General features: G+C 35.7%; 1 protein-coding gene across 5 annotated transcripts in view; it reads left to right on the top strand.

Annotated features, from left to right (window-relative positions):
• The window catches only part of MAN1A2 (mannosidase alpha class 1A member 2), a 181,947-nt gene that overhangs the window by 47,639 nt on the left and 121,066 nt on the right, over nt 1–13,242 (top strand). For all 5 annotated transcript variants that reach the window (XM_061409765.1, XM_061409756.1, XM_061409730.1 and 2 more), the window contains exon 3: nt 570–666. In XM_061409765.1, coding sequence (XP_061265749.1) covers nt 570–666 — 97 coding nt within the window. The remainder of the gene's footprint in view (nt 1–569; nt 667–13,242) is intronic.

The raw sequence follows: 13,242 nt of genomic DNA, 5'->3' as shown, positions 1-13,242 counted from the left end.
ATGCTATGCTATGCTAAGTCACTTCAGTCGTGTCCGACTCTGTGCGACCCTGTAGACGGCAGCCCACCAGGCTCCCCCGTCCCTGGGATTCTCCAGGCAAGAACACTGGAGTGGGTTGCCATTTCCTTCTCCAGTGCACGAAAGCAAAAAGTGAAAGGGAAGTCACTCAGTTGTGTCCGACTCCTAGCGACCCCATGGACTGCAGCCCACCAGGCTCCTCTGTCCATGGGATTTTCCAGGCAAGAGTACTGGAGTGGGGTGCCATTGCCTTCTCCATCTGAAAGGATTGGCAGTTCCTAAAAGGAAAGAATGCCAAATACATTCTTTGCTCCCCAATAAAAAGAGCTTCTTTATTACACTTATTTTTTTGTTCTGTTGTGTAGACTTAAGTTAAACATGATTATATATGTTTTCACATTGACACCGATGTTAACAGAATAATATACTAATGTAGGAGATACAGGAGAATGTGTAAGTATATAGTAATAGAATCTTTAAATTGCATGAAATGTAAGGATAACAGTCTGTGAAAAATGTAAATTGATGGGTTATAATTTTTCTTTTCTCAGATGATGAAACATGCCTGGGATAATTACAGGATATATGGATGGGGGCATAATGAACTCAGACCTATTGCAAGGAAAGGACACTCCACTAATATATTTGGTAAGGCTGCTTTTTTACTGTTTTTATTTTAAAAATAGGATCTAACTATTTAGTTACTTTCTAAAACCTGAGTACAGTAGTCCCTGCTTATCTAAGCTTTTGTTTTCTTTCTATTTCATTTACTTATGGTCAATCTCAGTCTGAAAATATTAAATGGAAATTTTCGGAAATAATTAATAAATTAAAATTTTGTGCCTTTTCCAGCCTAGGGTATGAACCATCTCTTTGTCCAGTGTATCCTACTTGTTAGTTAGCCATCTGTCTGGGCATCAGATCAACTGTGGAGATAGCGCAGTGCTTGTGTTCAGGTAGTCCTTATTTTACTTAATAATAGGCCCACAACACAAGATTAGTGATGCCAGCAATTTGGATTTACCAAAGAGAAACTGTGAAGTGCTTTCTTTAAGTGAAAAGATGAAAGTTCTTCACTTAATAAGGACCATATGCTGAAATTAAGATCTCAGGCTAAGAATAAATATTCTAATCATGAAATTGTGAGGAAGTAAATTTGTGCTAGTTTTACTGTTGAGCTTCAGACTGCACAGGTCATGGCCGTAGTGCAATTAAGTGCTTAGTTAAGATGGAAAAGTCTTTACGTTTGTACAGTAAGATCTTTTAAGGAAGAGAGAGACCACATCTACATAATGTTTATTGCAGTAAATTATTATAATTATTCTATTTTATTATTAGTTATTGTCAATCTCATACTGTGCCTAATTTATAAATTAAACTGTATTATACATACGTATGTATAGGAAAAAAACATGTAGAGTTTGGTACTCTCCAGGGTTCCAGGTATCTGGGCACCTTGAGATAAGGAGGGGGGTCTTCTTTATTTCTCGTGGGCTTCAGTCCATGGGGTCACAAAAGAGTCGGACACAACTTAAGTGACTAAACAACAGTAACAACTGTATTTCTATAGAACTGTAATTTGAAGCAAGGTGTAGTTTTTTGCAAGTTTTACTCAAGATTTAGTTATCACAGATAAGTGATAAATTTTGTATTTGCATACAGATGTTTTAGTCATTTATTTGTATTTTGAAGCTTTTTCTGCATTGTTTTTCTTTAGTGTAAGAAAGATACATACCTATTTGTAATTGTTTTTCTTCAACATAGTCCCAATTCTGATACTGCAGAGGACGAAAAGGATAGGAAATTCCAGTAGTGTTAGCTATGTATGTTAAAAAAATAATAATAATAAGTAACATGCCCAAGGTGATTCAGTTGATAAATTGAGTAAATGTACAGTATATTCACAGTTCCAAGGGAGAAATTGACAGTCTGTGTGTGGATGAAGGTTTGGGGAAGAGCTTTTTGTTTAACTTGAATTTAATAACTTTCTACCTCACGTGAGTTCAGTTCACTTGTTAAATTTCTCAGTTTAAAAGAGTGTTAACTACCTTAACAACTTTTATTTAACTTAAGAATAAGTCTTAAATATTATCAACTTGTTCTTTAGAGTCTTCACATCTTCTCTCATTTTAGGTGCTTCTTGATGTGATGGATATCTTTTAAATAGCAGTATGTAAAGACAAGAAAATACTAATAGAATCAGAAAGCACATTTGTCAGTCACATGAAGTGCAGTCATCTTTACTAATTGTAATGCAACACCACAATAATAACTATTTTTTTATTGTGACTAAGGAAGAATTTTTCCTGTGCAGTGATATCTCATAATTTTTTCAATGCTTGATTGTTTCCTGTCAAAAAAGAAAATGACTGAAAAGATAATTTCTCCTGGGTTTGAGAGATGTTGGGATGGAGGAATAATGGAAAAAATTTTTCTTTAGGTAATGAAAGACACCCAGAGATCTCACATATGACATTTAATTTTGCATCTATCACTTAATGAAGTATAGTTTATTTCCTTAGCAGAGGTTACAGAATTAAGAGTTACTGTTGCTTTGTGGAGGCCACAGTGAGACATTAGTGCAGTAAAAGATATTTAATGATTAATTAAAATTAGATCCTCTCTGCAACTAACCATCCGTTTGTATTAAACTCAGTGGTAAACTCTGAGCCCTTTGAAAATGAGTTGGATGTTAATTTTCTGTTTAGTTTTTTAAATCTTATTTCTCAGAACATCTAATATAGTAAGACTTATCAAATAGTATGGTCCTAGGCGAGGTAGTAGGTAAATAACATACATTTGTTTTACTTAATCATGACTGTAATCAATAACTTAATTTACTTAATCAGTAACTGTAAGGTATGATTATTTGCTGAATTTAAAGATAAATGAGCTTTCAGGTAACTTCTTAAAATTTTATTCCTTATGGGTCAATATAATTCATTTAGTGAGCAAAATGGTTGTTTCTTTTTTAAAGTCTGAAAGAGTTGCTGTCTTGTGTCAAACTCTTTGCGACGTCATGGACTACATAGTTTGCCAGTCTCCTCTGTCCATGGAATTCTTCAGGCAAGAATACTGGAGTGGGTAGCCATGCCCTTCTCCAGCCAATCTTCCCGACCCATGGATCGAACCCAGATCTCCCCCATTTCAGGCAGATTCTTTACCATCTGAGCCACCAGACAAGCCCATTTCCTTCTTAAATAAATGTGACTTTGTTAAAATCCTAATGGGTACGTTTTGACTTAATGTTTTCTCTTTTTAAAAATAGCATTTTTATGAAAGGGGTTTTGCTATTTATTTATTTATGGCTGTGCTGCTTGCCACGTGGCTTGCAGGATCTTAGTCCCCAGACCAAGGATTGAACCCAGGCCCATGTCAGTGAAAGTTTGGAGTCCTAACTACTGGGCCAACAGGGAATTCCCTTATGAAAAGTGGTTTTAATTTGTGGTACATTTTGTCAGACTTCTTCACAAGTGACCTTTGTAGATCACTATTTGGTCAGGTTGGTAAATGACGACCAGGGCAATGACAGGTTCAGATTATTGTCAGGTGAGTTCTTACTGACTGGCCATTAGGGACACTTAAACTGGTTTACTGGATAAACAAAGTTATTTGTGAGATCATAGAAATTAAAGGAGCCTAGAGTTGGAAATGGAGAAGGAAATGGCAACCCACTGCAGTATTCTTGCCTGGAAAATCCCATGGACAGAGGAGAGTTGGAAAGGGTGACTTTACAAAATTAGTCTTTTCATTTGGTACAGAAGCAAGATTTTGTCAGTTTTGATTTGGTATTTCTGAGGGATCATCTTGTAATGAGTATCAATTAAGTATTTTCCAATAAAATTTTTACCTTTTTATTGAGGTATGAGGTCAGTTATTTGCTTTAGAGATTCTGTAATTGGGTTTGTGAATAAAACTGTATTTTCCTTTGTATGTGTGTATGTTACATACACATTACTAGTTATATTACTAGTAACAATAGTTACATACACATTACTAGTGGCAGCATCAATAGTATTTATACAGTGCATACTCCTGAAGGCTGAATCTTGTGCCCCACAAATTCACCTGTTGCAGCTCTGCCTCCCAATGTGACTGTATTTGGAGATAGAGTGTTTGGGACGTAATTGAGATTAAACTAGGGGCCTGAATCAGAAAGGGATGGAACCCTTAAAGAATATGAAGAAGCACCCAAAATCTTTTCTTCCGCTGCACATACACTAAGAAAAGGCTGAGTGGGTATGATATAGCAAGAAGGTGAACATCAAGCCAAGAGGAAGTTGTTCCTCTAAAGATTGGAAGCTTGCTCTTGGTTTCTAACCTGCAGAACTGTGAGAAAAGAAATTTTGTTGTTTAAGCCCCGTAGTGGATGGTGTTTTGTTATGGTAAGCTGAGCAGAATAATAAGCATACTATATACCAAGGACTGATATAAGTGGTTTATGTGAGCGGGCTTATTTAGTACTCAGACACTAAGAGGCAGGTACTATTATTATTATTCCCATTTTACAGAGGAGGAAACTGAAGCACAATTAGGGTTAACTAACTTACTCAAGGTTGTACAACTAGTAAATAATGGAGCCAGATTTTTATTATAGGCAACTTCATGCTGAAGTTCATGCTTCTAATTCTGCTTCAGCTAACTTTAGGGACAGGGAAAAAAAATACCAGCACATGGGAAAAATCTATTATGACAAAATTGTACCAAAAATGTAGAAAAAATGAAAATGCAATCTATATTATTTTCAGTAGTCAAAAGTAGGTGCTTATATTGATACTTTTAGAAAAACATTTGAGGGGTTACATTTTTCTTCCAGTGGAATAAACTAAGTGGGAATGAATCTTTTATTGTTTGTTTTGTCTGATAGTTTCAGTTATGAAGTTAGTTTACTAAAGGATTAATGAAGAGTTTGACTTTTTCCTACTTTGTTCCTTTTCTACATCTCATATTCTTGCTAGTGAGTATTATTTGGGATTTTTTTTTTAAATCTGTTTTTAGGTTTTTTGTTGAAGATCTTTCTAAGGGAAGGATCATAGGGTCTCATTTGACATCCCAGATTCTGTATGCCTTTATAAAATTAGAATCGTAAAAGTTGGAAGAAACTTTAAAAATCTTAACCTATTACTATAGGAGCATATAGGCAGGAATTGAACCTTCTTGGTGGCTTAGATGGTAAAGAATCTGCCTGTAGTGCAGGAGATGTGTGTTTGATTCCTGTGTTGGGAAGATCCCCTGGAGAAGGAAATGGCTACTTGCTCCAGTATTCTTGGAGAATTTCATCAACAGAAAAGCCTGATGGGCTACTGTCCAAGGGGCTGTGACGAGTCAGACACAAGTGTGACCGACATTTCTGCTTTTCACTGTTCATAATATTCTAGATTATAAGGAAATTTAAAATGTGTCCATTTTATTTTTCTTAGCTTTGATTATTAAAACATTCTTTATATGGTAACTGAAATCATATTCCTCTGACTTCTGTCTAGTTTGTACTTGGTTGGCATCAAGGTTTCTTTTTGTACATATAACAGGAAATTCATTTCAAAATGGCTTAAACTAAAAAAGAAATTTAATGAGATCAGTGATGTTCTAGAGTAGATCTGATTCCAGTTAAGCTTTTTTCTTTATCTCTTTGCTCTGTTTTCCTCTGTGTGTTTATATTTTCAGATTGACATCTTAGCAGGATAAATTGGTTTGATTTTGTCTAGTTGGGGCTCAGCCCTGGACCTTATGAGTGGAGAGAGGAAAATGTTGCTGGACATAGGTTACCACTGATAATAATTTTTCCAACAGTGATTAATAGAATGAATTAGGTTTACTTAGATACTTTGGAGAATTGAAAGATTTTTGTTAGGGATAGCTCTTCTTACATTTGAAAGAATTTTGATTTGGAAAAGAATATTGTTTGTTTTTACAGTGCTTTTTTGAAATGTGCCTTTTATCTTCCAGGTATGTATAAGTTCTTTCTGTTATTTCTAACTTGCTAATTATTTCTAATATTTTGTTGGGGATTTTGCATTCATATGTAGGGAAGGATATTGTTTTGTATTTATCTTGTACTGTCTTTGTCTTGTTTTGGTATCAGTGTAATAAAATGAATTTGGAAGTTTTCTCTGCTCTTCATTTTTCTGTACTGTTGATTTGATAGTCTTTCTTAAGGTTTTTATATAATTTGCCAGTGAAACCATCTGCATGTGGAGCTTTTTTTTCTGGGAGATTTTCAACTACAACTTCTACAATCTCAGTTTCTCTATTTCACATCCCTATAAGGGCCATTCACTATCTGTTTCACCTTAGGTTCAGTCAGTTCAGTTCAGTCGCTCAGTCGTGTCCTACTCTTTGCGACCCCATGAATCGCAGCACGCCAGGCCTCCCTGTCCATCACCAACTGCTGGAGTTCACTCAAACTCACTTCCATCCAGTCGGTGATGCCATCCAGCCATCTCATCCTCTGTCATCCCCTTCTCCTCCTGCCCCTAATCCCTCCCAGCATCAGAGTCTTTTCCAGTGAGTCAACTCTTCGCATGGCCAAAGTCCTGGAGTTTCAGCTTTAGCATCATTCCTTCCAAAAAACACCCGGGGCTGATCTCCTTTAGAATGGACTGGTTGGATCTCCTTGCAGTCCAAGGGACTCTCAAGAGTCTTCTCCAGCAGCCCAGTTCAAAAGCATTAATTCTTTGGCGCTCAGCCTTCTTCACAGTCCAACTCTCACATCCATACATGACCACTGGAAAAACCATAGCCTTGACTAGACGGACCTTTGTTGGCAAAGTAATGTCTCTGCTTTTGAATATGCTATCCAGGTTGGTCATAACTTTCCTTCCAAGAAGTAAGCGTCTTTTAATTTCATGGCTTCGTTTTGGTAATTGATGGTTTTGAGGAATTGGTTTGTTTCATCTAAGCCATTGATATTATGTGCATAGAGTTGTTTGGAGTAATATTACCTTTTTGATATCTATGGTAGCTGTAGTTATAATCCCCTTTTATTCTTAATATTGGTAATTTATGTTTTCGTTTTTTTCCTTTGTCAGTTTTGCTAAAAGTTTTATCAATTTCATTGATATTTTCAAGGAAGCAGCTTTCGGTTTCATTGATCTTCTTATGTTTCCTTTATGTTTTAATTTTCTTTGATATCTGTTCTTTGTTATTTCTACTCTTCTGCATGATTTGGGTTGCTTTTGTTCTTGCTTTTCCAATTTCTTGAACTAGAAGCCTAGATTATAGATTCTAGATCCTCTTTTCCAATGTAAGCATTTAGTGTCAAATAGTTTTCTGCCAAGTGCTGCTTTAGCTGCATCTGAAAGATTTTGATATATTGTATTTTCATTTTTACTCAATTCAGTATGTTTAAAAACTTACCTTAAGTTGTTTAATTTCTAAATGCTTGGAGATTCTTCTTTTGTCTTTCTGTTATTGATTTCTAATTTAATTCCATCATGGTCAAAGAATGGACTTCCCAAATGGTGCAGTGGTAAAGAATCCACCTGCCAATGCAAGAGACACAGGCTCAATCCCTGGGTCAAGAAGATCCCCTGGAGAAGGAAATGGCAACCCACTCTGGTATTCTTGCTGGGAAAATTCCATGTACAGAGGAGCCTGACAGGCTATAGTCCATGCAGTTGCAAAATGTCAGAAGTGACTGAGAGTGAGCACACACACATACTCGGAGAATATACTTTGTGTGATTACAATTCTTTAAGTCTTTTAAATTATTTAAGAATTACCTTTTGACTCAGAATATGGCCTGTCTTGGTGAATGTTCCATTTATGCTTGAATAGAATGTGTATATATGTAGTGATGTTATTGGGTGTAGAATGTTCTATTAATGTCCATTGGATCTCATTGGTTTATGGGTTTGTTCAGGCTTCCTCATCCTTGCTGATTTTCTATCTAGTAGTTTTATTAATTACTAGGTGAGGGGTGTTGAGGTTCCCAACTATATTGGATTTCTTTCTTGTTCCTTTCAGTTCTGTCAGCTTTTACTTTATATATTTTGAAGTGCTCTTGTTAGGTATTTATACCTAATAGATACATCTCCTTGGTGCCACCACCAAATCTCTTAATACCAAAACCAGACAATGGTATTACAGTGTAAGGAAACTTATAAACCAGTGTTCCTCATGGTTCCTTTATGAACATGGACATAAAAATCTTTGACCAAATTAGATTTATTTTAGTAAATCTTACTCAGCAATATGTAAAAAGAATAACACCTCATGACCAAGTGGGGTTTATCCTAGGAATGCATGGTTGGTTTAACATTTGGAACTTAGTCAATATAACTGAAGATATTAAGAAACTAAAAGAGGAAAATTATATGATCATCTCAGTGGTTATTGAAAAAGCATTTAACAACACTCAACATCTATCCATAATAAAAGCATAATAAAAACTTTCAGCAAACTTGAACTAGAGGGGAACTTTCTTAGCCTGATAAAAAGTATTAAAACATACCTACCCTCGCTCCCCTGACACATACCCAAAACCAAACAAATAGAAAAAGAATCCCCACATACTTAATGTTGAGGGGCAAGACACTCTCCCTGAAAACTGTGAACTAGGCAAAGATGTCTCTGCTGTCCAGCTTCTATGTAACATTATGCAAGGAGCCCTGGCCAGTACACTAAAGTAAGAAAAAGACAGAAAAGTACAAAGGTTATTAACGAAGAAGTACAACTGTCTTTATTTATTGTCAATATGATTGCTCATGAAGAAAATACTAGGGAATCTGTCAAACAATAACAACAAAATTCTAGAATGAAAACAAATTTAGTAGTGAGGCCATTGGATACAAGTTCAATATACAAAGTAAATTATATTTCTCAATACTAGCTGTAAACAGTTATAAATAAAATAAAAATAATATCCTTTGCAGTAGCATAAAAACATGAAATACATGTGGATGAATTTAACACACTGTGCACAATCTGTACACTGAAAACTGTGACTATTGAGAGAAATTGAAAATAACTTAAATGAAAGACATGCCATGTTTATGAGTTGGAATACTCAATATTGTTGAGATGTCAGTTCTCTTGAAATCTGTCTTTAGGTTTAAAGGAGTCCAAGTAAAAATGACTTCTCCATAAAAATTGATAGGCTGATTCTAAAATCTATATGAAAACTCAAAGCATGTACAATAATCAAAATAGTTTTTAAAAAGAACAAAGTTGAAGGATTTATGCTGCTTGATTCTAGATTTACTGTGGAGCTTCAGTAATGAGGACAGTACAGTTTTTAGTGTAAAGATAGACATCGAAATCACTGGAAAAGAATAGAAATAGAGCTACACATACATTTTTAATTGATTTTCAACAAAGATGCTTCCAATGGGTTATAGGAAAGTCTTTCTAATAAGTGGTGCTGGGTCAGTCATATACTCCTACAGAAAAAAACAAAAACATTGACTCTTCAACACTGTACAAAAATGAACTTGAAATGGATCATAAATCTAAACATAAAAACTAAAAGTATAAAATTTCCAGTAAAAAACATTTGAGAAAATCTTTGTGACTTTGAGGTGAGCTAAGAGTTTTAAGAATACACAAGGAGTAAACCATTAAAGAAAGAAATTGATAAATTGGACTTCATGAAAATTAAAAATCTCTCTTCTCCAAAAGACATTAAGGAAATGAAAAAGCAAGCCCAAGAATTGGAGAAAATATTTGTGGTACATGTATAAGCATGTATTCAGAATATGGAAATAATATGTCACCAAAGAAGATAAATGAATGGTCAATAAGCACATCAGTCATCAGGGAAATTAAAATTCAAACTATAATACAAAATCCTATTATTCATACCCACTAGAATGAGTTCAATTAAAAAGGGCAGCGATGTGTCAAGTATTGAGAAGGATGGGAGGACAATCAGTGAGTGCATGCTCACTTTGGTTGTGTCCCACTCTTTGCGTCTCTATGGACCGTAGCTTGCCAGGATTCTCTGTCCATAGGATTCTCCAGGCAAGAATACTGGAGTGGGTAGCCATGCCCTTCTCCAGGGGATCTTCCTGACCCAGTGGTCTAACCCGCGTCTCCTGTGTCTCCTGCATTATAGCTGTATTCTTTACCCACTGAGCCACTAGACTTTTTATATTGCTTTGGGAGTATATAATGGTACATTCTGGAGAGCAGTTTGTCAGTCTCTCATCAAATTGAACATAAACTCACCATAAAGTGAAAGTGAAAATGAAGTCACTCAGTCGTGTCCGACTCTTAGCGACCCCATGGACTGCAGCCCACCAGCCTCCTCCATCCGTGGGATTTTCCAGGCAAGAGTACTGGAGTGGGGTAAGCAAGTCCATATCTAAATATTTCCATGATCTTCACAAATGAGATCAGACAATAGTTTTATTTTTCTTACTAAGTTATATTTTTGCATCAGTGGTATGCAGAATTCATAAGTTTTTTTATCCCCCTATGTTCTATCAAGATTTATGTAGTATTTGTCATCCTTAAAATTAAAAGTAGAATTTATTCTATGAAACTTCTATAGTACAGTTCTTGTATTGTGGGTAGCTCTTTGAAAATTTTTCAATTTCTTATTTCTTGGTCTGTGTTTAGATTTTTCTGTTTCTTTTTTCATGAGTCAAAATAATGCTCATTTTCTTAGAAAATTGTCAGTTCCACTCATTTTCAAATTTATTTGGAAGATACAACTAAAATTTTTTTTTTGTTTTCTTAATTTCTTTTACATCTGTCTCGTAGCATTCTCAGTTCCTTTTTTGTGTTTATATATTCCCATTTGTTGTTCAGTTGCTAAGTCGTGTCTGACTCTTTGAGACCCCATGGACTGCAGCACTCCAGGTTTCCCTGTCCTTCACTATCTCCCAGAATATGCTCAGACTCACTTCCGTTGAGTCAGTGAAGCCATCCAACCATCTCATCCCCTGTGAACCCCTTCTCCTCATGCCCTCAATCATGGTCTTTTTCCAGTGAGTCGGCTCTTCACGTCAGGTGGCCAAAGTATTGGAGCTTCGGTATCAGTCCTTCCAATGAATATTCATAGTTGATTTCCTTTAGGATTGACTGGTCTGATCTCCTTGCTGTCCAAAGGACTCTCAAGAGTCTTCTCCAGCACCACTGTTTGAAAGCATCAATTCTTACATGCTCAGCCTTCTTTATGGTCTAACTCTCACATCCATACATGATTACTGGAAAAACCATAGCTTTGACTATATGGACCTTTGTTAGCAAAGTGATGTTTCTGCTTTTTAATATGCTATCTAGGTTTGTCATAGCTTTTCTTCCAAGGAGCAAGCATCTTTTAATTTCATGGCTATAATCATCATCTGCAGAGATTTTGGAGCCCCAGAAAATAAAATCTGCTGCTGTTTCTACTGTTTTCTCTATCTGTTTGCCATGAAGTGAGGGGACTGGATGCCATACTCTTAGTTTTTTGAATGTTGAGTTTTAAGCCAGCCTTTTCACTTTGCTCTTTCACCTTCATCAAGAGGCTTTTTAGTTCCTCCTCACTTTCTGCCATTAGAGTGGTATCATCTGTATATCTAAGGTCTTTGATATTTCTACTGGCAATCTTGATTCCAGTTTGTGCTTCATCATTTTGCATGCATGATGTACTTTGCATATAAGTTAAATAAGCAGGGTGACAATATACAGCCTTCATGTACTCCTTTCACACTTTTGAATGACTGCTTTAAAAAAATCAGTTATAAATTTATTATATAGTTCTTTTCATAGAATCATCTCTTGAATTTATTATTCTGATAGTTGTTTATTACTAATTCATTTATTTCTGCCTTTAGCTTTTCTGATTCTTCTACTTTGTTGCTCAAGTTTATCATTCTTTTTCGTACTTTGTTAGAACAGAGTGCAATTGTTTTCATTTGTTCTTATTAAATAGTACAAAATTTTCAAGTTAGGAGTTTTCCTCAGAACTGGTTGATTCCTGTGTTCTCATAATAAATCTTTATTAATATTTTATATCTTCTGTAGGGTCATACTTTAGTGTTTATTTGACCCAAGAGTAGTTTTAGACCCTTTAATTTTTTCCAGTTGAAATCTTCAGTTGTCGTCTAGGTAAAAGTCATAGGGATAGCCAGTAATTTCAATTTTGCCTTTCACTTTTTTGTGCTGCTTAGCCTGTGGCACAAACCTCTCCTTGTGGAACCAACCAAAATCAGTACATATATGTGGGTCTGGCCTTTTTCCATTTCAGAATAGTCAACACCTCAGAGCAACATGTATTTAAAGGACTAAATAAATAACTAGAGAACTGAACATAGCTACCTATAAAAATAGAAATGAGAACAAAAACAGGGACTCCTAAGGATTTAAAATATGCATGATATATATTATGGACAAAATACTAAAATAGATAGAGATACATATTTGATTCAGGTGATTATGCAAGTCAGTTCAGTTGCTCAGTCGTGTTCAACTCTTTGTGACCCCATGTGTGACCTGGTGTGACTGCAGCACACCAGGCTTCCCTGTCCATCACCAACTCCCGGAGCTTGCTCAAACTCATGTCCATCAAGTCGGTGATGCCATCCAACCACCTCATCCTTTGTTGTCCCTTTCTCCTCTCACTTTCAGTCTTTGCCAGCATCAGGGTCTTTTCCAGTGAGTCAGTTCTATGCATCAGGTGGCCAAAGATTATGCAAGAGATAGTGATATATGGGTGATTAAATAGCTTGATAACATTTTTGTTATCTTAATAGGAAGCTGAGAAACAAAAAAGAAATGGAAAGTATGTCTGTAATAACCCAGAACAAATGTTATAGTTGATATCAACATGAAGGGAACTGAGTGGGGAGAAGACCAAGGAATTTATCAAAAGTGTGGTGGAGTACTCATTTTGTTAGTAGAAAGATATCCTTCTTGGTAAATTGAAATAATTAGGAGCACATGAACAAGAAAGTGTGATGTAAGTTAAAAACAAGCGTTATAAGAACAAATTTGTATAGCTTAAAACCATCCTAAGAAAGCATTTGGGGAAAAAAGTATGGAATTAAGAAGGAAAGTAAAGGGCTTCCCTGGTAGTCCAGTGGCTAAAGAGTTTGAGCTTCTGCTACGGGGGGCATGGATTCGATTCCTGTTTAGAGAAGTTCTATATGCAGTGCAGTGTGGCCAAAATAAATAAATAAATAGAAGGAATATTAGATGGAAAATATGAACCTAGATAGGCTTCAGTGGTAAAGAATTTGCCTGTCAGTGAAGGAGATGTGACTTTGATCTTTGTGTCTGGAAGATCCTCTGGAGAAG

The sequence above is a fragment of the Bos javanicus genome, chromosome 3, assembly GCF_032452875.1.
Source record: "Bos javanicus breed banteng chromosome 3, ARS-OSU_banteng_1.0, whole genome shotgun sequence".
In the NCBI taxonomy this organism is placed as follows: domain Eukaryota; kingdom Metazoa; phylum Chordata; class Mammalia; order Artiodactyla; family Bovidae; genus Bos; species Bos javanicus.
Note: the sequence above shows the minus strand (reverse complement) of the source record. Positions and strands in the feature narration are given on the sequence as shown.